General features: G+C 31.6%; 1 protein-coding gene across 1 annotated transcript; it reads right to left on the bottom strand.

The window, feature by feature from the left end:
* Positions 1-3471: 3471 nt before the first annotated feature.
* Positions 3472-25752, bottom strand: LOC134707313 (paired mesoderm homeobox protein 2-like). Its single transcript, XM_063566961.1, has 3 exons — positions 25171-25752; positions 6047-6234; positions 3472-5494 (listed from the first exon to the last, which is right to left on the bottom strand). The coding sequence occupies exons 1-3, from the start codon at positions 25472-25474 to the stop codon at positions 5165-5167; spliced, it is 822 nt and encodes a 273-aa protein (XP_063423031.1). The 5' UTR covers positions 25475-25752; the 3' UTR covers positions 3472-5164.
* Between the last annotated feature and the right edge of the window lie 1125 nt (positions 25753-26877).

Raw genomic sequence — 26877 nt, 5'->3', positions numbered from 1 at the left:
ACAAATCTCCATCCATATCACAATTTGTAAAAGTAAACCCTAGTATGTAAATATGCAAATTCATATATTGTCGGACAATTAAAAAATTATCTGTACGACTTTAAGAAAGAAAAAAAAAACGAAAAGCGAGACCCGCCTAACTTTTCTCCTGTTTCATAGCGAGTACGAATTTAAATAAAAGCATGATTAAGATTATGACTCATGTGCACTGAAATCGGATTGAAAAGAGGCAAACGATACTAAAGGGACATTCAAACTCATGTTTGGGGTCTCTACAGCTTGCTGTTTAGTGCGAGACAAGGCTCCGTGTTGAAGGCCGTACTTTACTTATAGTTGTTTACCTTTTACAGTTGGATGGAGAGTATTCCCATTAACACTTATACCATATCTTCTTATTTCTATCATAAGTCGAAAAACAATAAATGACAGTGACATGGTAAAAACGAAAAAAATACGAAATGACAAACAACAGTAACATAGTAATATAAAGACTGGGCAATAAGTAATGGTCCAACATAAAAGGTAAAGTTTATACATATAAGCCTGCATAAGTGTAATTTATTACCTATAATTAAACCAAAATGTCATTATAGAGCAAAAAAACAATGGAATATATGAAGGGATGATTTTTGTCGTTCTGCGAGTCAATTTTACATTCGCCATGCTACAGTATTTATGGTTGACAATTTAAACATGCTTACTGCAGTTATTTTCAGACATAACGCTTGAACAGTGGCATGGCACATTGAAGTTATATTGTACTACAGTGGTATTGCAGAAGAACGAGCGTTCCGTTAGTAATGAAATATATCTTATATAACCGAAGTGTGAATTAATACAATATCAGATATTGCAATTCCAGAAGGACTTTACATGTCACAGCAAAGCAACTGAAAAAAACCCACAAATTATGACAAATGCACACACAAACCGCAGCGCCAGCGATGTATCAAACCTGCCTAAATGCAGTTGTACCCATATTATATAAAATCATTGATTCATGCAAAGTCAAACCGAGAAGTTCAGTTCACAGACCTGTATTTTTAAAAGGTGATTATACTATTTTTTGTCTTTAAAGATTCACGAGGGTTGAAGATATAAATATACAAAGTTTTTACAATTTCCATGTTAGAGGGTCATCCCAAAGCTTTACAAAGTTAATTAGTGTATTAATAGTAAATATATCAAGTTTTAATTGGTCCCAGACGCCAGTATTGTATAATACGGTGTTGAAAGAACTACATATGATTCTTATATTGGTATTTACACGTCCGCTAATTGACAATTACCACAAACAATGTAGTACGAGTCGAGATTTCCCTGCCACGTGCACTTTGTTTAATCTCTTTAATTGGCTGTGTTATCTACTGTAAGATAAAATGGCGCACATTAACTGCAGTATGCCTCATCGCGACTTCTCATTGACGGGTTTAATTACTCACGTAATTATAATGAGCTTTTCAATTTTAATCATTTAGAAAAGAAAAATATGCCCGTTATGAGATACTGGTTTTACATAATTCTTGAATCTGTTCTATACTTAAGTCTCGCAGCAGGGATGGCATGAAGAAAGCAGAAAAAACAGCACTATACAAAACTGTTTTGTGATAAAACCCCATGCGGTAAATGAAAAGAGAAGAATAAGAAAGATGAAATAATGTTAAAGCAGCATCATCGTGACTCGTAAACGTCAGAAACGGGACCGGCGAGCACAGATTAGTTAACGAAATCGTTGATGAATATTCACTGAATATAGGAAGTATACTTATGTATGCATATGTACGAATGGTCACGGAATAGCCTAGAGACCGTATCTAAATTTCTGAAAGATCTAATAACTAACAGGGAAGACATTAAGAAGCAAATTACGAAACGAGAAAAATGTTTGAAGACTGCTATTTCTAGTATTTTGATTGTTGCCTGGAATTAATTGGACTATTGTTCCAAACACGAATTTATCTTTTTTGCCCAACAGTGTTCAATTTGTTTAATTCCAAGATTATTATATCACTACAATGGTGTTCCTTTACTATTTGTAACATATTTATTATTTCAAGTAAAAATGTATTGCTTAAACTTTCAGATTGTAGGTTTGTAAAAATACCACATATTATCGATGAAACTATTTGACGGAATCCAAGTGTAACACTTGCCCAATATATGCTATCATATATCATTCCTTTGGTTTTTATGATGTAACTATTTCTAATTCCAAGGTTATCCAGCCGATACATAGTTGTTCCACAGCCGCTTTGTCTCGTTCTATTCCATAGTAATTGTTTTGTAGGTCTAAATATTTTCAATATTTGGTTTCAAACACATGAAATGAAATGTTGTCCATTGTTCCCAGATTACTCGATGACATGAATCCAAAACCTTTGACAGCTACACATACAACTGAACTAGTATATACACATACAACTGAACTAGTATATACACATACAACTGAACTAGTATATACACATACAACTGAACTAGTATATACACATACAACTGAACTAGTATATATATACACATACAACTGAACTAGTATATATTTGTTTAGGGGCCAGCTGAAGGACGCCTCCGGGTGTGGGAATTCCTCGCTACATTGAAGACCTGTTGGTGACCTTCTGCTGCTGTTGTTTTTTCTATGGTCGGGTTGTTGTCTCTTTGACAAATTCCCCATTTCCATTCTCAATTTTATAACATAAATTTTAGTGCTCTTCCTTTTTCGTTTCAGTCATTTTGTGCGTGTGTTTGTATGTTTAACGGTATATTCTGCAAGATTTATGATAGAAGAATCCTTTCATTAAGAACCATACAGAACCATTAAAACTACATGTTTTCCTTCGAATTCCTTAGAGAGAAATAGACACAGAAACAAGTGAATAATACTAAAGACCATAATTGAGCTTTATTGATCTGATTCATGTTGGCCAATCTTTTTTTTCAGTGATGTGTTTTGTCAACTGGTTGGGTTGGGAATATTTTCCCACCGTTATGTCTTTGTCTTATTGTTCTTGGTTAATATCTTGAACAGGAAAATACAGAGGAGGGTAGCTAATCATTCACATCATTCCAAATATGGATTTGTGTTGGACGGCAATAAAGAAAAGAAAAAAGAAGCAAATTGCAACCTTTAAGTCAAAAATGGGAATGGAAAGTATACAACTTGAAACAAAAGTTAATTTTATACAACAGTTGTGCATACCATCTTTTGTAATTCCATTTATTTCAATTTCAAACTTTCTGATTGTATACCAAGTGAAAATTGCTGGCCCAAAGGAAATCATTTAACGTCTTTCTGTTACTTTTTCTGCTTGTTTATAAATGTATAGTTAAGATTTCGAACTCCAAATGTTTTTATTTTGTTACTCTAAAATAACAAGATAAAGTGTAATAATGTATCACACGTTCATTGTATAGTGCAACCAACACAATACGTTTTTCTATTGCATCATAAATAGTTTATCTTTTTAAAATATTTTATTGTACATTAAAAATTCACAAAAATAATATAACATTTTGATATTTTTTTCAAAAGAACATATACATATATACAATATAGTGTTTTCAAAAATAAGGTAAATTTGATAAGTGTGGGTATATCTTACCATTACTAAAGGCACAGACAGGTTTTCATAATGTATATCAAGAACAAGATGTTATGGCAAGCACATATATAACTTGATCGCTACAAAAATCCATTTAGGGCACTTCAACACCTTTATGGAGATTGGTTAAAGATGGCATAAAGAATCCAATGTAAATACCGCAATACTGGAAATAATTATTCTCCCTTAGTTTTGAAAGGTATAACTTGTGGTTTTGCAGGGAATTCATTTATTCTCCAAGATTGCTCTGACGACCTGCGGCCTATTTAGAAATGGCTGGACATTTTATTGAGTATGTTAAATAAAAGAGATTTTTTATAAAAAAATTATTATACATACTACGTTTGTTTCGTTCCTGCTCAAATATTGAGTGTTTGTAATCTTCCCATTCCCTTTTAATTTAATTGCATTAGGAATGACAATGTGAACCACAATCTTATTGTGAAAAATATGTTATCGGTTCAAAAACTCTCTTAGATTCTAGAAATAAAATTTTGTTCGCCAGAAATTCGTTTCAACAACAAAAGACTCATCAGCGACTCTCGGCTCAAATTATATAAAAGAGGGGGAAATATCTTTGTCGTAGAGAACGCCTTAATTATTGGACTAATTATAAGCTTGCTGAACAATTTTGTCTTGATATACGCAACGTTTCGCGACATTACGTTGTTTTAGACAACTATTGAATATCTTGCTTCTCTTTCTCCCCTAGTCAACATATTCAACAGAATTTACGTGCAATGGAAATAATCACGAGGTGAAACATTTATGCAAGTAAACAAAACAAATACTCTGTTCAAGGCAACAAATTTTTTTCGCAAACAGAACAATTGGTGGGAAGTTGTTTTGGAACATACATACATGTAAATATGAGATTATAAAGATATGTAGGTATATATCTACACATATCACACTTCTTGTTGAGTAGTTCATGGTCTCTCTCGACTACCATGACTCTACATATATCGCTAAAGAAGATATACTAGAAATAGAAACACTGCACATTTCATAAACGATTCACATGATAATGATGACAATGAAATGGATTAAGTCGGAAATTAATTGTTCTCACCAAAATACCTCACATTCATTCGTCAGTTTTGAGGGCCCATATCACCACAAAGATCTTCCGCCGAAGTATGTATTTAACACTCGGGATAGACACAATTGTTTTCTGCGTGTCACGTCCATTCAGTAGTGTACGTTTGATGTACGTCATAATCCAGGCTACAAAGACTTCGCTTGTCATTTGGATCTTAATCACTCTGCTGATGTTTATATCAAATGAGCAGACGATAACATTGTGTTCTTTTTATAAAGCATGTCACCCGATGTCGAAGAAAACACGTGATAGTTCGTCGAAAATAGTTCATGTTATTCCACCTTCTTCCGTTTAATGTATATACGTATAAGCATTCCTATATCAAAATGTACACTTCATAGATACACATATATATTTTTTATTGCACACCATGATAGAATTTAACAGTAGGAATGATATGTTTTGTGCATTTCCTTCGACATTGCCATCTTTATAAATATTTCTCAAGATCCATATTCTCATATAGTCATTGTGTCATATGGTGACCATATGGGTTGTGTGGTAATACGTTGTTATATTCATGAGCTTTCAGTCTAAGACATGCTAAACTAGAGCCTAAATTCTGTGGCGGAGGGGTATATGAATGATTTGCCAGTGCACAACTAGACGAGTTTGACACTACTGGGCTATATGCTGGTGGAGCATACCAGGATAAGTCATTATTCATGGAAGTAGGTCGCGGAGTAATTGGTTGTTCTATTGGAGTAGATTCAGGACGTCCGTATAAATTGCCACGTTGTGCTAACATATTTCTTTCGTTCCTTCTAAACTTTGCTCTTCTGTTTTGAAACCAAACCTTAAAAAGATAAAGCAAAAAAACATTTATATGAAAGAAAACATAAGCTTGTGACCATTCAAACTTTCAAAAATACTAATACAATGGCAAAGTTATACCAGTAAATTAAGAAAGGAAGTTGTAACTTGATACATAAAACTTAAAGAAAACAGATATGAGAAAACCATCAACACTTAGCAACGGAATACTGGATTGTGTTTTTTTTTATATATTAAATGTGTTTAAATTCTTAATACAGTGAAACATAGTAAATTGAAAAGAGTGTAACATTGCTTTATGTTCATTATTCTTGTTTTATTTCATATCGTGATGCCTTCATCACTGTTATGTTTTGCCCATTGTAGTTCATGTAGTAACAATGATAGCTTCTTATATTGTCGTTAAAGAGAGGCGAAAGATACAAATGGGATAATCGAACTAATAAGACAATGCCATGGTAAAGAAAAATGACAAAAACAAAAACAACAGTAAAAATTGAGGTACTTAGTGCACTCATCAGTGATTCAACTGATTATAGAAAACAATACTTATAAATACCAGAAAATTACAAACCTGTACTCTTGCCTCGCTGAGATTGACTCGCCTAGCTAGTTCCTCTCTAACAAAGGCATCTGGGTAATGTGTTCTTTCAAATACTCTCTCTAATGCTGCCAATTGTGTACTGTTAAATGTGGTTCTATTACGTCTTTGTTTTCTTCGCCGTTTTCCGTCTTTATCGTCCTTGTCTTCTGTGTCTGTATCTATAAAACAGATTAATAGAGGTTTTTAATTTATTTTTTACATATAAAAATTTGCTGTCGATCTTAGTGTTTCGCATATTTCAATGTTTTAAGACCGAAAAGTTATGAAAAGATTGCCATAACAATTGGATATATCAAGTCAACACAAAATGTGGACTTGATGACTTCGAGGACAAAACGTCCACCGAGGTTGTAGTCATCACACTAAGATTCAGAATTCAACCGATCATTGATCGGAATTGGTATTTCGAGTTCAAATAAAGTGTTATTACCAATGGTACCAGCAGTGCCATAGTCCCAATGGTTGAAAAACTATAATCAAAGATACTAGGCTAATAATTTAGAAAGAAGTCATAGTTTGCCTTTAAAACAAAAAGAAGTAGATGCAATGTACGAATTTACAAATACTTAAAAAGGAAAAGAGAAAAAACACAGAATCGCAATATTAAAGGCATCAGAAGAATTTTCTGTTTAAAATGACAATTTAACTGTGTGACTGTTATCAATTTCTTAATTTGAGTATTGAAAAAATACTTTATACTTTTTTGTGGGTAAACTACATCAAGAAAATATGATAAATTCATGTGTAAATATATATATGATAATAAGAAAACAAGAACTTTCACAAATAATCAGATATAATTATAAGGTGACATGTTAAATATAAAATGTGTTTAGTCCCAAAAAATGGATACAAATATAAAGCCACAAACAATAAAAGACTTTATCTGAAAGTTGTTTAGAAATAAACATCGACCAACACGAATCGCTTTGAAATCGAGAAACTCGAATACTCTGGATATGTGCAAACAGTTCCCGTACAAGATGTCAGATATTAAGTTGTGTTGAAACCTTTATATAATTCCTTATTTACCGTGAGACTCAATTATAAGACTGGGAACTAAAAATTATTATTACCAAAAGTAATATTTTAGAGAATACAATTACCGTTTTTCTTAAATCACATATTTTTAAGTTGAACAAAAAAGAAAAGACAAATAATATAAGAAAACAATATTAAATGCGTTCACATAATTTTAAGATATTAATTAGCACGAAGCTCATAAGGATTTTAAAATATGCGTGATGTTAAGCGTATTCAATTGAATTTATTTGAAAAATAAAAGGCAGAAATGTATAACAAAAATGTAATTTTTCAAGTGGTTATCTTCTTTGAAAAGTAAAATGTTCAACTTAATTCTTTGTATGTTTATACCTTTAATCATCAAGCCATTGACCTCATATTGGCTAATTTTCTTATATCAAAAATAAAATATTTCTCTTACAGAAGTATGTATGACTTAATTACACATTTTCCAAGATTTATGGATGTAACTAAGAACTTTTTAATTGCTAATATTGAAGTGCCGCCTCTTATTTTTACAACAGGTTCTAAAGTAAGATCTGGAAATGAAAATAAGCAATTCAATAAATTGTTTCTCAATAAAAACCCGAAGTTTTATTTCTCAAATATAAAACCCATATTCGAGTAGACAGAAACATAATTCTTACTTGAAAGCAAAGTTTAATTTTCTAGTTTTTAATATTTAAAATATAATGTTTTGTTTTTGATATTATGTCTAAGTACTTGTTTCGTGGTGCGATGCAAAATTAGGACATCAAATGCAAATGTCAAAACTAAGTCAAACCCTACCACATGTAAAGAGCATTTCTTTGTTGGTATGTATAAAGTATTGGTCGATTTCTTGGAGTATATATGTTATAGTTTGTTCATTGATATAATAGTAGACATAATAAAGTAAACCCAAATTTGTACTATCATATTGTAAGGACAAATAGTTTATTTGTATATACCGGTTTCCAAAACATCACGAATGATTATACCCTCTGTATACAGTTATACTTTGTCAACCATTGTGTGCTCCTTACAAATTAAAATGCTTCAACATGGTTATGCGGACGAAAGACTCAATTCGACCAATGCAGTATACAAGTTTTACGGTCACCATCTTCGATTGGTTTCTTCTAGTTATATTGCCTCAATTTTTATTATACAGCGCCACTGACGAATTTTATGTATATGAAATGAGCGTCTGTTATACTTATACATAACCCTCGTTTCTTTGATAACTTTGTTCTTAAGTTTTCAAAACTTTAAATGTCAGGAATGAATATAATTATAAAAACTTTAATATCACACTAATCATATAACTTATTACTAATAAAAGTATAGTTTTGAACCGTATCATAACTTTATTTTTTTTACTTATGTAGGGTTTTAAGACATAAACAAAAATTTGTCATGACTTTGACCGTGCAGAGAGGGCTTAGGTGGTAAGGCATTTCGTAACAAGAACGCATACAGAGTGAATAATCAAAGTCCACTACGCTGTTTATTTGTTGCTGTTTAATGAAGGTAAATGAAATACTGTTGTTATTGCATATAGACTTATAATCTGGAATCTTTTAGTTAGAAAAAAATGGTAAATATGCAATTATGTCTTTATCCTTCCTCTCAACTGATGATTTTGATAATTAAGGGAAATAATAGTATTATAAAACCAATATATATCCGATAGCATGTCGTTAAGTTTCTCTTGTGAGGCCTCTTACAATTTACCATCTATCAACTTGTTTTAACTTGTTTTCCTCATTGTTAAAGGCCGTGTGGTGACTTGTGTATAAAATCTATATGTATAAGTACGTCTGAGCCAGTGACAACTCTACAACAGATTTATCCATCGGATCACCAGCAGTGATGGCGCTACATGGCTGTGTACATTATCATTATGTATATGAAACTCGTCTAAGCAACAACCCAACAATGTTAGATCTGTAAATTTGCTTTCGCAAATTTTTTGTTCCTCCCTCGCCGGGATTCGAACCCATGCTACTGAAATATCGTGACACCAAATTGCCTGCACTGTAGCCGTCCCGCTAGACCACATGACCACATGGGCTTCATAAAAATGAAGCCCTCGGTGGCCGGGTGTTACCTTTCCACGTCAGTTTTAATCTAACGTAATATATATATACATTGAAAACTACGTTCAAACCTATGATTGCGTTGGATAAAAACCGCAATTTTTATACGTGTGGATGTAAAACCGTTGCAGAAGGTTCTAAATATAGCACAAACAACATTTTCCAAAGACCAAAAAAAGTGAAAAAGTATATTTAAACAAAACGCATTTGACTAACAGGTCGAACAACTGATGTTCTTTAACCCTGTTGACTGCCTTTGGCGATTGCCAAATAAAATTGATCACAAGATGTAACAAAATGGATCTTCACAGAAAACAATTAACTTGTGGCCACGATATTATGCCACAAACATAAGGTGTCAATATTTATTTTTTCGTACACCAGATCCGGATTTCGACAATAAATGTCTCTTCAGTGATGTTAGGGATCGAAACGGTATTTGAAAGGCCCTATAAAATGTACCCTCAATTTTAGATAAACTCCTCAATTTAGAGAGTCAATATAGGATTAACAGATCATATAAACCGGAGGGAAAATATGATACAAGCCCAAACGAAAAAATATAAACGAGTCTAAATTGAAAACTACGTTCAAGCCTATGATTGCGTTGGATAAAAACCAAAAATTTTATACGTGTGCATGTAAAACAAATTTCGTTGTAGAAGGTTCTAAATATAGCACAAACAACATTTTTCAAAAGACCAAAAAAGTGAAAAAGTATATTTAAACAAAACGCATTTGACATATCATATATATATATATATATATCCTTCTTTTTTTGTGGACAGTTTCTAAAATTGATAAATCTATTGTTTGATTTTTAAAAGTGCTGCAAATTTAAGTATTCTATAGAACTAATCAGAATGGACTATAGAAAACTGATACACTGGTATTCCATATCATTGGAACTATAAAAAGGGTGCATGTTCTGATGTTACTATTGTTGGTATTTTTAATATTTAAGTTGAACAAGTAAATTTTGTAAAATATTTTTAATTCGACCCTTTTATTGTTGAATAGTTTAAATGAATTTCAGATAACTGGCTGTTTGATAAACCACTGATCATTCAATTTGACTAAAATTTACTAAATCGCATGTACAAATGTATACACTTTTTATTCCATTTTATCCTTTTTTTCCCCCGATTATTTACATTTTAGTACATCAATGTTCTCTACTTTTGCGTAGTCTTGCAGTAGTCTTGCAATTATTTTTGTGACAAGCGAGACAAATCTTCTTGACTTCAGTATAACAGGTAATTCTTTTGGAATAAAACACAGAGTATTTGGTGTTGGCTTTCATTATTATGTTCGGACCCAATCTGTTTATATTAGTTTTATAATAACATTTATAAAAAGAGACAACGTTTGGACGTTATTGATTAAGGCTAATTCACAGTACTTATAAAACGCTATTTTTATATAAGTTATAAATACATAATGTTTTAGAGATATTCAGATCACAATACTTGTGTCTGTCTGCATTGGTTTTTTCTGTCATTCTCCTTGAGCTACGTCAATTGATTTCGTTCTGCACAACAATCACACATCAGAAACCTAATTTTATTTAGCCTACATATAAATATAGACTTTTATGAGCGATGCATATCATGTCTATTTCTTCTTAAGATACATAAATATATATATATATATTCAGCACAACAATCGCACATCAGAAATCTACTTGTATTTAGCCTTAATAGTTTTGGCACTATCGTTTATATTGTATAACAACAGCGATAAGTTGAAACTGCAGCCTATTTTCTAGATAGATTATCCTTTTATGGTAAAAAAAAATTTTGATACTGTCTTGCATCTAAATGAGAAGAATGAACATTAAAACGTTTAAACCCGCTGAAATTGTTGTCGTTTGTTGATGTGGTTCATAAGTGTTCTTCATTTCGCGTTTTTATATAAACTATACCGTTTGTTTCCCCGTTTGAATGGTTTTATTACATTAGTAATGTTTGGGGTCCGTTATAGCTTGCTGTTCGGTGTGAGCCAATTAACTATAATGGTTTACTTTTACAAATTGTGACTTGGATGTCGAGTTGTCTCATTGGCACTCATACCACATCTTATTATACATATTGTCATGCATAAACAACATATATCTATGTATGTTTGGCCTCACTACAGTATCTAATTCTACTCTCCATATGTTGGTACTATAATGTATGTACTTGATGTAGAGTATGTTCGTTTCTTTTCATCCGTAACTGCTCTGCACTCGCAAAGTGTCAGTCATCGGGGATTGAGACGTTTCTCAACTTCAAAGGCGCCACGTTTCTCTCACAAAACCCTTCTTCTGCAAATTTTACATACTTCAGTAGTAATTGATTTCTATACAAAATATTTCTACTGGAACAAAAAAAAGTATATATAATTGAAAATGTGGATATTTTTGTTGACTTGATGCTGGAGTTAAGACTACACACGTTTAACGAGATAAAATAATGACATAACATATTTTTTGTTTTGATTTTGTTTTAAATCTGATTGATACTATTAATTTACAATGATTACATTCAGCTATCATAATAACCAATCAAATTTAATCAAATCTTTATTCTCGTGTAACCTAAAACTGTTTGGAAAATAGACTAATAAATAAATCTCAAATATTATCAAATACATTCTGTTAAATTTATGGTATAAAAAAATAAACAGGTATTAAATACCATTCTACGACTACATGTTATGTACCCGAGTCGAAGGTGAGTGGTAAAATATATACGGACAACACTCATAGATTAAATGGGTCAACCATTCCTACCTATTATTATTACATGTGTAGGATTGACGACATTCTTTAACAATTAGGCCATTGAGCACGTGCACCAGCAGATGATAATGTATCGTAAATATACACACCGAGTTTTACATAATATTGTAGATTTTCGATGGATACTGGGTTGATATATCCTTGTCTGCACTTTATCTCTTTTAAAATGGAACAATTGCCTTTAAAAAAAGTCCATCATAAGGTTTCATTGTATCCTAAAGTTCCACTGGTGAATAGAAGCATGATCACCTGGATATCTCGAGTAGAACGACAAGTCTTTGAGGGGTCAGAATGGCTTTTGCAGTCCCAATTTCGACCTGTATATCCGTCATATAAAAATAGGATTAAGTGTGATTGCAAAGGTAACATGATGTAGTTACAAATGTCTATGTCATTTGGTCTCTGGTGATGAGTTGTTTCAACTTGTCACAACTCAACCACCAAAAAAAAGACAACTCACCGCCAGAGACAAAATGACAAAGAAGGTTTGTAACTATAGGTTACCTTTAACAACTTTTTCGGAGGCAATTAAACACACTTTACAGAGCTTACATCTTGAATTTATTATTAGCATCCTGATTATGCATGGAAACTTTTTAAATTTCTTTATCTGGGGGTGGACATTATTTTTTTAGGTCCAATTGTTCTTTTAACGTATATTATATTCAGTTTTATTTTTGGTTTTGTTTTCACAAACAATAGATATCGTAGTACCTATAAACAAGTATACAGTAGACATATCTGATACATGCTATTTATCGTTTATCTGTAAAGATATACTCTGATAGCATAATTGTAATTTTATCATCCGACCATCTCCTTAGAGATAGCTCTGAAATTTTCAATAAATAATTGAGAAATTATCAGAGAAAATATTTCGATAATTCTGACGTAACGGTAAAGATTGACTGTCCTGTCATAATTCGGGTGCAGTAGTTTATTTACATAAATCTAAAGAATGCCGAATAGTCGTCTCTTCGGGATATCTTGGCATTATGATTGGACTGCCTAAGTGTTTTTATTCTCACTGACATGTGTTTGGGAGAAATAATTACCGATCAGAATACTTCTCAATCATTAATCACTTTAAAAATGATTCTGTTTTCTTGTAATCTTCCGGTGATACGTATGCGCGGCTCTCTTACAAATGATGCCTCAAATAACAGTTTTATGTACAAAATGGTTTTCTTATCAAACCAAAGTGATAGTGAAACTCCATCAATTCTACTCTCTTTTAGATTATAATCGGTTTTTATTAACTATGAAACCGTAGATTGTTTCATAAGGCATGTGTGCAACACTTGTACATCGTGCATTTCTACATGCTTCAAACACTGCCCTGAAGTAGTAACTAGTCCTGTATAATATATGTGCTCATGTATATATTGATAAAAGTATAAAATGGAGCATTTGTTTTGGGTAAGCATGATTAATCGATGCATGCAAAAACTTTGAAATTTTGGTTAAAGTCGTATTGAATCAAACAATTTTTATTCAGTTAAGGGACACCATTGACCATATAAAGTTAAACGCCCAAAAATAAAACATCCATCGAACAATATAACATATACAATCATATTAGACGATGATGAGAGTGCGATTGGTCTTCGCTCTTGTGTGTTCCGAAAAAAAGTGCAGTCTCACTACGGGAGCATGTGCAGCAACGGGGACCATTGTCAAAGAGTAATTTTTAAACAACATAAAATAGAGAATAAAAATAGGGAATGAGACAACAACCCGACCATAGAATAAAACAACATCCAAAGGCCGACAATAATTCTTCAACACAACAAGAAAATTCCGCACCCGAAGGCGGACTTCAGCTGGACCCTTAACACAAATGTGTACTAGTTCAGTGAAAATAGACGTAAACTCTAAAACAAATTATGAACTAAATTTAAAAAAAAAACATAATTAGCAAAAAAAAAAAGAGAGAAAAAAGGCCACATGTGTGACTTGGGACAGGCGCAAAAATCGGCGGCGGGGTTACACATGTTTTGTGAGATCTCAACCCTCCCCTTATACCTCTAGCCAATACTCCAGTTTAGTTTTAACTCAGATGAATATACAATGTCAGTTAAGGTTAATTATCAAGGTTTTATGAGGACTTTTTACAAGGGTAATGGTTAAGTTGACAAACCTATGAAATCATGTTTCGGTTAATAAGTTGTTTGTTTTACTTAACCTTAGCACAAAACGGCTATATCGCGGCGATTCTTTTTTCGACACACATGTTTAGAAATTATTTTTTTTCTCTTCCACATGTGGCCATCTTGTAGGTTTCCAACCAGCTTATGTATCTGTAACAATACTTAGAACATCTTATACACTGGTTTAACTGTCAAGATAGCAATCTATAAAGATGTTGTCTTTAAACGTTTATGAGCTTTACTCTGATTGAAATCGTGGAAAATATGGATTTCTAATCTAAAACGTCAAAAATTTTACGTGCTTTTCTTGACAATTTTCTCAGGCCTATCACATTGTCTTCTGCTTGTTTCACATAAACGAGACCTAACGTCTCTCTCGTAGATAGCGAAGTCTTTGGTTTAAAGTTATTTAATGATAACTATCTTTGAGCATGCATGTAAAATAGATACTAGTAATATTAATATTTTTTTGATGATTCGAATTTGATTATTTTAAAATCTACGATAATATAAACATTATTTTTAAGTCGGTTTTTATAAAACTTTTAAATGTGTTGTACAAGCAGCTATTCTTTTTGGAAACTTAACAATTTCAAACTCTTATCATTGTAGGCATATAATCAAATTCGTTTTTAATAGTGTCTTTAAGTTAATTTTATTTTTATTAAAACGCGATCCCATTCTCAGAATCTCTAGAACAAAAATTGATTGCATGAAGTAAACTTATTAAAGATTATTTATAAAAAGTTTATATACTGCACGGTAAGAATGAGGAGTTTCTTGAACATAAAATTTTGAAATACCCCAAAGGAGTCAGAAAATGACAAACATCACCTCAAAGGATCTTCGGTAAATTACTAAAATATTTCGACTCAAAATTTCAAATTTTAAGTTGAATTTATTACAACTTACAGCAAGGTTAAAGTAATACCCTCGCCCACGGAAGAGATGTACATAGGCATACATGTACCATTAATTTTCAATAACCCAGAGGGCCATGTTGGCATCTAGTACGAGACATCTGGCAATCAGAATATGTTCCTCTCACATAAACATTGACATAATGTATTCTACTGACCAAACAACTCATCAACACAAATGTATATTGTATAGTTTCTATGCCAAATACCTATCCTTATGTCATGTATATCTACAAGTATTAGTTATTGAGTTGATTTGTGATTTACAGTTTCAGAAACTAATGCATTTCTAGTAATATTCAAGAACACGTACATTATTATTTTTTTTAAGTCCTAACTTGTTTTCCACCAATGACGTAAGATTATTTTATTTTGGTGTATGAAAAATGAAATTATCTATAGCCCTTTAGATTCTCAGGCTGGCGATTGATTATTTGTTGAAAAAGAAATTAAAAAGTGACTGTTCAGTTATTCTGCTATAGCTGTTTATCACAGTAAAGCGGCACTTGTAGGGCAGTCCACACAGAATATAAAAGGTTTTGTTATTTACAGCAAAAACGTCTTTGTAAAGTACAATAATTACATTAGATGTATGTTTCATTATAATACGTTATTCTGATTGGCTAACAGCACATCACATGTTATTCCGTAAACTGCAATTGCACGAGACAATAACATTTATCATGCATGATGACACGAGGTCCCACAATAAAGTGCACAGGTGAATTAAATAAAACTGGATAAAAATCGTGTTTTCATGATCCTAGCTAAAAAAATGTAATTATAAGTATTGAATGCTTTTTTTTGTAACTTTATAGGGTTGTAAAAGCGTTGACCGCGCGTACATTTTTAGAATGTACTTCGGTTAACGCTTTTACACCCCAATAAATTTACAAAAAGAAGCATTCAATTCTTAAATGTGCACAATGTTTTCAACAACAAAAAACAACTAAAAAAACCCAATATATATCCATTCGAGTATTCCATGTAGTGTAAAATAGTGACGGAGTCACCTTTTCGTACTCATTTAGCAAAGTTTTTATTATTCAGCAGACGATATTGGTATCGACAGCCATATTTTGTTCTGCGGGACAACAGGGCATATGCCAAACTATTTCCCGCTGTTTTTACATAGGAAATAGAAGTTGTAATGAGGGTAGTAAAATCTATGTAATTTTGTTTCTCTAACATGTGGTGTTAACTTTAATTAAGGCAAAAACTACCAAAATAAAAAAAACTTTTGTACATGTTATGGATTACAAAGAGCGATACACTGTTAAACCTGTTTTAATATTACTCAACACACATGAAGTTAAAATGTAATTGCTTTGAAACTATTATTGCATTTGTTTTCAAGATTTATTTCTATTCCTCTAGGAATTTATAAACAAAGACATTTTTTATTTCGAAGAAAAGATATGAATTTAACGTGGTGTGAGGTTCACATCAATGAGACATCAACCTAACGATGAAACAACAAAAAAATCAAAAAGACGCCTTTGGATAAACGCATTTTTCAAATATAAAGAAAATGGCTAGGCAATAGTTCCGAGCTATTTTGGATGGAGGATTTCTTATATATTAAGTTTTACTGTTATACCACTGTCCCAGGTTAGGGGAGGGTTAGGATCCCGTTAACATGTTTAACCCCGCCACATTATTTATGTATGTGCCTGTCCCAAGTCAGGAGCCTGTTATTCAGTGGTTGTCGTTTGTCTATGTGTTACATATTTGTTTTTCGTTCATTTTTTTTACATAAATAAGGCCGTTAGTTTTCTCGTTTGAATTGTTTTACATTGTCTTATCGGTGCCTTTTATAGCTGACTATATCATGCGGTATGGGCTTTGCTCATTGTTGAAGGCCGTACGGTGATCTATAGTTGTTAATGTTTGTGTCATTTTAGTCTTTTGTGGATAGTTGTCTCATTGGCAATCATACCACATCTTCTTTTTTATATTATAAGAGCTATTATTTGGCCTTTACACTAACCATGATTTCTTTCTCACTTCATTCTAATTTAGCATTTCTTTTTCCAGGTCAAACCCAGAACATAAACTTTTCTGATACTGATAGGACATTATTTTGGTACAATCATGGAGGTTACACAAAATCCGTCGAACAATATACCAGTAGGCCCATTTTGTACAATGTACCAGAAAGTTCTACCATTTCTACACTGATACGTCGGTTAAAATAAAAGTTTCCTCGTATTTCTAAGTATTCGCTATTAAAACTACTTATATTGCTGAGAAAAAAAAATTCCTTTTTCTTGAACTTTATAAACTTTTTTATAATTTACAAACGCGATAATTACATCACGAAAAACATGAATCAATGTTTTCTTTGGATTCTTATTTTCCCGGAAATAATGTCCCGTTCGACGGTAAAACAAAAATTGCGCATATGCATTGATCTTTAAATTTAATTGATTGACCCTTGTTGGTATTTTTCGAATAATAGTTCATCAAGTTAATCATCGAAAGCCGAAAGAGCAAGAATTGCATTGTTAAGGTATGGAACTTAGTGTACACTGCATATGCATTCAAAATTATTAATCATTGCGGGTTCTATGTTGTAATCTATTGGCATTCATTCTAAAACTAATAGTGACCTTCAAACTTCAAAAACCGATTATGATTTATCATTATTTATCTTCCTATCGATTATCGGTTTAATTGCTCTAATTCATGCACCGATTATAATCGATTCCCAGGACATCATTATGAAATTGAGAGGAACAACGTTACAAGAAACAAAGTTCATTGTCGCCGTATACCGCATTTCTTTGTACTTTTGTTTTTGGGAACAGTATATAACATACTTCCAGTATATTAATTTTGTCTATTTCTTTTGACAAAAGAATTTCTGGGCATAACTCTGATCGTAAAACATTACAAAAGACATAACCCTTGTCTCTTAACGTATTTTCGAGTGGCAAGCACAAGTTGATGACAATGCATCTAACCACAAAAAAGTAAGACATACAGTTTTATATTGTTTATGTTGTAGTTATTACATACAAAGCCAGTACATAAAGAAATAACAAAGCATAAACAAAAAAGAATGTTAGGAATTAACAAAAATACCTAACTCCAAAGTAAATTCAAAACGGGAATTTCCATAAAAAACGAATAAATTAAACGTCATCACCCAAAGAAACAAGTTAAAGTGAATTGTCATATTCACGATTTCGTACGGGCATTTTCCAAAGAATTAGTTGGTCATTCATTTTTTTGTCTATTTTAACCTGCAAAAGTTGGTTATATTCATATCTATAATAATTGTAAAATTTAAACGCGATTAAATACACTTACTGGTATATGAAAAATACACATTTATTAAAAATTCTAATGATACTTCTTTTTTTCACTTTTTGTCAACGCGAAAGAAGGGACATATTATGTTTAACACGAAATCATTAAGCACACTATCCAAAAGCCCAGGCATTGTGATTGAATGGTGCAGTTATTGTTGTTCTTCATCTCAAAGTCGTCTTGAGTCTTTAATGACATGCATAAACGTGAGGTATACAAAGAATATAAACAAACTTATCTCCATTTTTTTTTAAATATCAAATATATAAGATGCATGTATGTCCCCCCCCCCCCCCCCCCATCTCTAAATGTTAGAAATTTCTTATTTACATTGAATAATAATAAACAGTGATTATAGGCTTTACTTTCCCCGTTTTCAGAAATATATTTTAATTTCGCACGGTACTTCTTTTCTCTCTCTCTTAAGTTCGAATAAATCTCTACAACCACAGTATATTTAAATGTACATCATAAAGAGATCAAACTCTCGTAAGCTCTTTCGCTACGTCAAATAAAAACTAAAAACATTCCGATCTTGAAAATCTCAAGTTTCTACAGAAAAATTTATATCCTTCTGAAGCTGACGATGATACATGAAAAGAAGATCGACTTGGTGCCGTTAAGACGGGCACATGTTACAAGACTTTTCAAGCTACATCGACCTTCAAGCTTCTATTTCCGGGTTAGTGTGTCTGTTTATATCTGACGGATTAAGATGCACGTGTGTTTTAATCTTTAAAGAAAATAAAAATGTGTCTTTTCAAAGATGTATATATACCTACACGCTATAAGAATAGAGAAAACGAAATTGTGCTTAAAAAGAACCTGACATGTAAGCATAGCTAACAATGTTCAGAAAGGGAAGAATTGAATTAAATACGGGTCCCTCCAAACTCTATAGTTATTTACTGCAAAAAATGCAATACAAAAACACACTTTTCCATCAAAGACTATTTTCGTGCATACACTCATTTGATTTTCCTATTTTCAATATACCGCATATTTAAATTCATTAATTACATTTTACATAGTCTTAGATTTCAAGAAAGGACAAGTGTAGGTAAAGTTAAAAACATCAATCACAGTATAGTAAAACTGATACAAATGAAACTCGAGCTCCAATAAATTACACCAATGATTATAAACAAATCTGTGTTTTATCTTTTATTGGCCCTTAAATGTGCACACTTTAAATAAACAATACACAAACGAGGTAATAATTAGGAAAGTCTTATCAGCACTGGCCACAAATATCAGAACATAAGACAAAATTAACTTGCGAGATAGCTCATGAAAAATGCCGTATTTCAACTTATTTGACGTGAACGTGATTGTTTTGGGTATTAACATAAATAACGGAGCTTGTTAGAAAACTAACATAGATTTGTTTCGTTATTTATGACTTTTAGCTGTTATTATCTGCACGAGTTTGCAACGTTTAAAAATCTATCATTTCTCAACAAAGACGGCAATATATGTTTCAACACTGCTTAATATTTTGCGATAATAATTATATACAGGTCCAATTAGAACGAGGCTGCCAAAATTATGAGCGCCACACACGATTTACTTGCTTTTCCAGTTTTTTTGTAGTTGCTGACTTATCGATGAAAACGAGAGTACTGAAATGCAAGTATTTGTTGCAGAATGATGTTCAAAAACTAGCAATGCCTTCCTATATAAATCACTGGAATATACTATCATAGTCTCTTGTAGGGGACAATAAACAATGACAGTCATGATTATACAGACATATCGTAGTTATCGAAGTACTTTGAAGTGTTAAAAATTCCACCGAATTCACATATGTTTAAACATATTGTCATTTGATGTAACGCAGATATAGATTGTCTGGTTAAACCAAAATAAATAAATGAACTTAATAATATTATAGTAACTTCTGTAAACGACGCCGAGACAAGATGAAATTTTGAAGAAAAACGGCATAAAACAGCCTTGAAATCACTTGAATATGAAGGTTTTTCTAAGATTTTCAAAGTGTATCGCAACCATCTTCGACTAATATCGCTCTCTCTCTCTCTTTTATGTACTGTCATGCTCAACAGGTCTTTAATAGGTTCCACAAATATCATTTATTCTACGGTGTGCTTATGTTTTGAAGATTACAGAGTCTTTTATAGAAAACAGAACTTAAAGCGAGTGTGTATCCAAGAAGACTATCTCAAGGAATTTTAAACTTGCAGACGACCAGATGTTGACGATGTCTCACATTACACAGACAGAAAACTTTGTGTAAATATATCATTATCATGATGACAATATTTATCAACACTTTAAAACAATTGTTCAATTAACACTTCATGTATCAAACCTTGTATTATTGTTATGTGTTATCGTAAAGGTTAAGGCGAGCATGATAGATGGAGTGCAGACTGCAAATTTGTCGACGCCATTGTGGATATCGTGTTTTTAAACGTTTTCTCTTTTTTGCATTCGAATATACCCGAACATAGTACCTGTTATGACTACTTATTTTCGAAAAGGGCTCCAGCAATTTCTTTTGAAATATATTTTTGATTAAATGAATGTTTCCTTTTTGTAGCTTATTGTTGCTAGTGGTGTTTTCCTTTCTATTTAATCCAAATGTTTTTAAAGAATTAACGTTGACTTAAAAAGTACCTAATTGTATTGAAATCCGTACACGCATAAATTTGACTATTGAAGTCGATCACTTCTATATAGTAAATACAAAATATATAAAATGCTCAGTCGACCAGCATAGAGTGATAATGTTATTTTAATGGTTCGGTTCATTATTAGCACATGTAATTATTATTTCATCATACCTAATAATCACAGAGGTACAGATGTTATATCAACAACACACGCCAACCGAAATTTGATATCATTAATTACTCCTACATTCGGATTACCGAACGCACCATTCCACAAGGGATTAACAAAGTTCCCATGTTATGTCAAATGATGACTCTGCAGACTTAATAGTTACAAGTCAACGAACACACGAACAAGGATTGACGTCTACTATATAAATCCTTGCTACGAATGAAAATCGTTATAATCAAATTATTTATTTGATGTATGTGAATCAAGATATGTCCTTTGTCCTTTGTGGATTCTACCCTTTCCCCCCTAAAAAAAATATTCTGATTCTTAAAATGATGATAAAAACACTTCTGTTCAAGCAGAAGAAACACAATCATTTTGAATCCTGATTTCCCCCATACCTAAAAGTATTAAATTTTGAACAAAATAATTTGTTAGATATTAAATAGCATTGGGAAAATGGTTGCTCCATATTACGGAAATAGTTAAAAACCAAAAGAAAAAAATGTACATGAATATAGACCTCATCCACGTCTTATTTCTTATTTTTTTCTACATGAAGGAATACATCAATTTTAATTATCTCTCTTGAATCATAACCATGCAACTCTAAAATTACTGTTAGAAGATAACATATATTTAATGTAGGTTTTATTATTTCTTTTCTTTTGCAGGTCAAGAGTCAAGTTGCACCCTACATCACCATAGGACATTATCAAAGAATTACAAGAGGACGGTATAATTGTGCCGGCAAAACTGAAAAAAATGGCGACACAAATATTTTGTCTTTTAGACAATTTGAGATAAAATACACGCTATATCTTCATGTGTGTACACATATTCTTGTTTTGTTTCAGATAAAATTTATATATCAGTTTTTAACCGCAATGACATAATAAAATGAAAGCTAATTTATACAGTAAAAGTAACGAAATGCCCTTTGCTCAGATTAGTTCGACATGGTGTACTTGATAAATTAGGCATTTGGTATTCTTTGAAATATCAAAAGCAAGGGGGAGCATAATAATTGTTTACATGAAAGTCCTTGAAATTTAAATTAACCTTAATTATTTATTGTTAGAAAAGCAAAGAGTCTGTATGGTGCAAGTAAAAAAACAGTCAGTGAAGAAAGTACTTAGTAGCATATGGAAGGCATGTTTTGGCCTTTTGCTATGACAAATGGAGGAAGTTCGTTACCTGACAGTTTAATTAAAATCTGACGACAGATGAGGGCCCAGTTTAAGTGGGGTTTACAGCAATCAATCTCTTTCGTATTTGCAATATTCAATCCACCGGAAATGTCAAATACTTGCAATATCTGCACATGGATATTTTGAAAGTTTATATATATATTTTTGTTTTTGGAAACTGCCTTCTTTGACACATAATTGCGATTTATGATACGAGGTCTCTGCTCCAGGATTAGATTTTCTCCACAATAAAAAGATCTAAAAATAATACTTCATAATGATTCGGTGTGCGCGAATCGCTTTTTTCTGTTTTCCCTTCAATAAAAACGTCCAAACCAAAAAAATAATGAGCAAGGATGTAAATAAGGACATGAACACGTGAAGAAAAAGTCGTTTTAGGTTCCCTAAAGGTCATAAAGAGGACTCTTAACTTTCTTATGCATTTAAATATTTGTGGCATTCAAAGGTTTCTGATTTTGGTAACTTCAAAAAAGCGTTTCGGATGCCCGTAATTTAAATAGTTATATTGTGTTTTACAAGAATATAAAACTAATTTATTTTAATAATATTCAAAGAACAGATCCGCTAGATGGTATTGGTATCATACGGAGAACATAAGGCTATTGACGCAAGTCTTTAAGACTGTAATTGATACTTGACTTAGGGTACATTTTGGTCGATCTTGTTGATGCTGATATATATTTTTGAATTGAAATAACTGGTGATTACAAAATAACCTATCTATAATGTTGATAATGTTAAAAAAGGGGGATAGGAGGGATATTTGTATGAAAATAAATAATGAATATTCTAGGAGAAATGGAAACGAATGATATGATAACCCGGTTGTGGCACAATCCTTGAAAGAACACATTTCCAATCAGCTGTACTCAAAAGCTTTATTTATCAAATACAGTGGTTTTTTTTTTGTATTTGCTTTTCTCGTCCGAGTATGCCTATGTCCGAATAAGCTCATGATAAACAGTGGGAAATTAAGTGAGTTTAATCATATTGCAGATACAACATGTAAAATCTAAAATTATGCATAATATTTAGTGATAATTTCAGTTTTAGAGCATATGATTTACGTCAACAAATAAATAAGCTGGACAGTTTATGCTTCAATAAATTTAGATGTTTACAATTTCTTTGGTTGCGAAATATCTCAATATTTCAAAATTTCAAAATGTGTAGTTCTGATTTTGAAAATTGTCCCAAATAAGCGCATTAATTTATTTTTTAACGAATCATTATCATGATTATGATGCTATACTATTATAAACAATGCCACTTCCGTTTTAAATGATCCACTACCCAGAGTGTTTAGCTACTGTGTGGTACAAACGTGTTCTTGAGTTTATTGTAAATTTTGTTTATATCATTGAAGTGTTTGTTTTATTTATTTTATGAGCTGTTGAACTTCAAATGCAATAACAGATCGTTTTACTATCATGAAGTTTTCATTCATCTTTTATTAGAATTCATCTTGAAAACTAAGGAAATGTTTGACTTTTACTGTGTTTTCTCGATAAATAATACCTTTATTACTTTACAAGTTTTAATGAAATTTCAAACATATGCTGTTTGTCGCTATTACACTGATGAAAACTAAGAAAAACAACTCTTTAATTTTTTTTTTAATTTCAATTATAACCAAGCTTTTATTTAAAACTGAAGCGTTTGTATGCATAATGTGAGTCTTTTCCTGTATTATTGTTACAACTACTTGTTGAATTTATTTGATGTGAAATTTGAATACATTGATAAACAAACATATTTGTTTAAATTGTGTAACAAAAATGTAGTTTTCTTATTTGTAAAATTTGTAAAAAATTACATTACGTTGTAAATCTTGCTCGAGATATTGGATAAAAATCAGACATTTCTCAGGAGAGTTAAATAATCCCCACTGCTTCAAATTGCCTGTGTTATGGACGATCATCTGATATCATTAATATCATGTGGAGAACATCAGCAGGTTCCGATCTTATATCTATAAAATTGCTTACTCTCGAGTAGAATAATTTTATCTATACAAAATCTTATAATTTACTTATTTACGACAAAAGAAAAAAATAATCTAGGTATTTATTGAATGTTATTTCATATTCTGTTCTAGCAAGGAACAGCAATATATATATAGAAAAAAGAAAAGAAAATGTGTATATTTTTCTAATTTTATTTTTTCGTTTAGAGATATACCTTTTAAATAACCAATTCGTCTGATTTCAGTTAAATTTCTACTTTGAATGCTCCTCTTTTTTGTTTTTAATGATTAATGATTTTTTTTCTTCATTTCAAATTGTTTCCCTGTTTCTTTCTTAAACTCAGATTTAAAGCACAGAGTTGAATGCTCTTCTTTTTTGTTTTTATGATTAATGTTTTTTTTCTTCATTTCAAATTGTTTCCCTGTTTCTCTCTTAAACTCAGGCTTAAAGCACAGAGTTGAATGCTTTTATGATTAATGGTTTTTTTTCTTCATTTCAAATTGTTTCCCTGTTTCTCTCTTAAACTCAGATTTAAAGCACAGAGTACCATTTGTTTGTTTTTTTTTCGTAAATTTAAGCCACAGACAACCAATGTTTCCCTACATATTTAAGCCACAGAGTACCATTGTTTTTTTTCCACTTTTTTAAGCCAGAGAACCATATTTGGATTTTTCCACATATTTATACCATTCTTTTTGATACTAAGAGTAAAACAACGATTATTTAGTGCACTATGTCATATATTTGTTAGTTTAAAATCATATGGTGTTAATTTGTTACTTTTATATCGCACCACAATATTATATGAAATTTATATCGAACCAAAAAACTTACTTGAATTTTTTCCTGGGCTGTGTGGTGATATACTATCGTGGCTGTCGTGACGTATCGAGGACTTCTCGTCGAGGTCTGTTAGTCCATTTCCATTAATATTCGGTGTGCAAGCCTGAGTAGGCAGTCCCGGTTGAGGATCGGTGTTAGCATACATAGCACAGTTTTCGTTTGGAAGATCCTCCAAGTCTAATAAATGGCTTACAGAAAAGTTAGCCTTATTGTTTTGAAAAGCTTGATGATAAGCAGAAACTTTGTCAAAATTACTATTAAACTGTTGTTCCGGTGTCAGAGTATAACTACTCATCTCTCAAGTGAGAAATCCCGTTAAAATGGTTTCCCTTGCCTTGTTCCTTATAAAGAATCTCCTCGATGAGGGTGACCAGTAACACAAAAACGTGGTCTGGTTCCTTATCTCTCACATTAATCGGTATTTAAGTATCTTCTCATAGGAAATTGACGAACTCCGGAGACTTATTGACAGTATGGAGAACTTTTATTTTCTCTGTAGTCAGAACAGAACCACGAGGAAAGTCAAGCCTTTGAAAAATGATACCTTCGGTACTGCCAGCGGTGTCTCTTAATCAGCAGGGAATACGGTAAATAATAGCTCTATTTTAAATACGGCCGCCATTGGATAATAAGCTTACGACAGGAGGGGTCTTATCTCAGAATCTCCGCCTCTGTAAGTGATGCTGAACAAATAGAAACTGTTGTTGGGATTAGAGAAAAGTTGTTTTATCTTATCTTTTCCGAATCTGTATATTTATATTTTGCTTATATAATAAACTTGACGAAAATATAATTTATTCGGTTAGTAAATATCAACTTTTAACTATTATCTTTGTGTTTGAAATTAAACAGAAAACTATTCTTTTACAATGAATTTATAATTTTAAAGACGTGATTGTTTTTAAAATAAATGTCTCGTTTTGAATTAAAAAAAAGATAAACTTAATATGAAATGTTATAATTCATTTTTTTACAGGTTACATTGCATTAATTACATCTATTTATATAGTATCCCTTATGTCCACAAGATTCTAAAATATCATTTGAGTCCGTTTAAAAATTATTTAAAAACAAAAATAGAGCGAGAAAAAAAGCTTTTAATATGGTTCAACTGCAATTTCTTACATAAGGTAAAATATATTTAGAAAATATACCCTTGCTTTATAAAATTCGAATTAAAAAAATTAGAATAAACATATATTATGATTGAATATAATTTAGAATATTTGCTCCCAATGTGTACATAATACAATAGTACAATTATAAGAGCAATATTTGAAAACTTAGATTTAGATGAGGATTGTATCACTTTCAATGAAACAAAAATCCAGCTAAACAAACTACAAAAAGAACTCGCTATCTCCGTAATTTAATTTTTTTTAAAACATAGAAAGAGTACTATATTTATTTTTCAAAGAACGAATGTTCATAGCCATCATATCTCTTTTGTAATAGATTTAAAAAACGATTATCTAACCTATATCAAACGATTACTACATAAAAGAAAGTTATGGTATAACCGATGATCAGTTAAGAGGATAGTTTCCCCTTCATATATAGTCTGACAAGCCAGAATGTATTTGATGTATTTGTTAAATTGATTCCAAATAATAGAAAAAATGAATTTCATGTATTATCTTGAATTTCATAATTTTCATTCAAATCTGTGATGCTTGTTTTCTGCTTGCTGGTTGGTTA

This window comes from Mytilus trossulus, chromosome 2 (genome assembly GCF_036588685.1).
Source record: "Mytilus trossulus isolate FHL-02 chromosome 2, PNRI_Mtr1.1.1.hap1, whole genome shotgun sequence".
Lineage (NCBI taxonomy): Eukaryota > Metazoa > Mollusca > Bivalvia > Mytilida > Mytilidae > Mytilus > Mytilus trossulus.
Note: the sequence above shows the minus strand (reverse complement) of the source record. Positions and strands in the feature narration are given on the sequence as shown.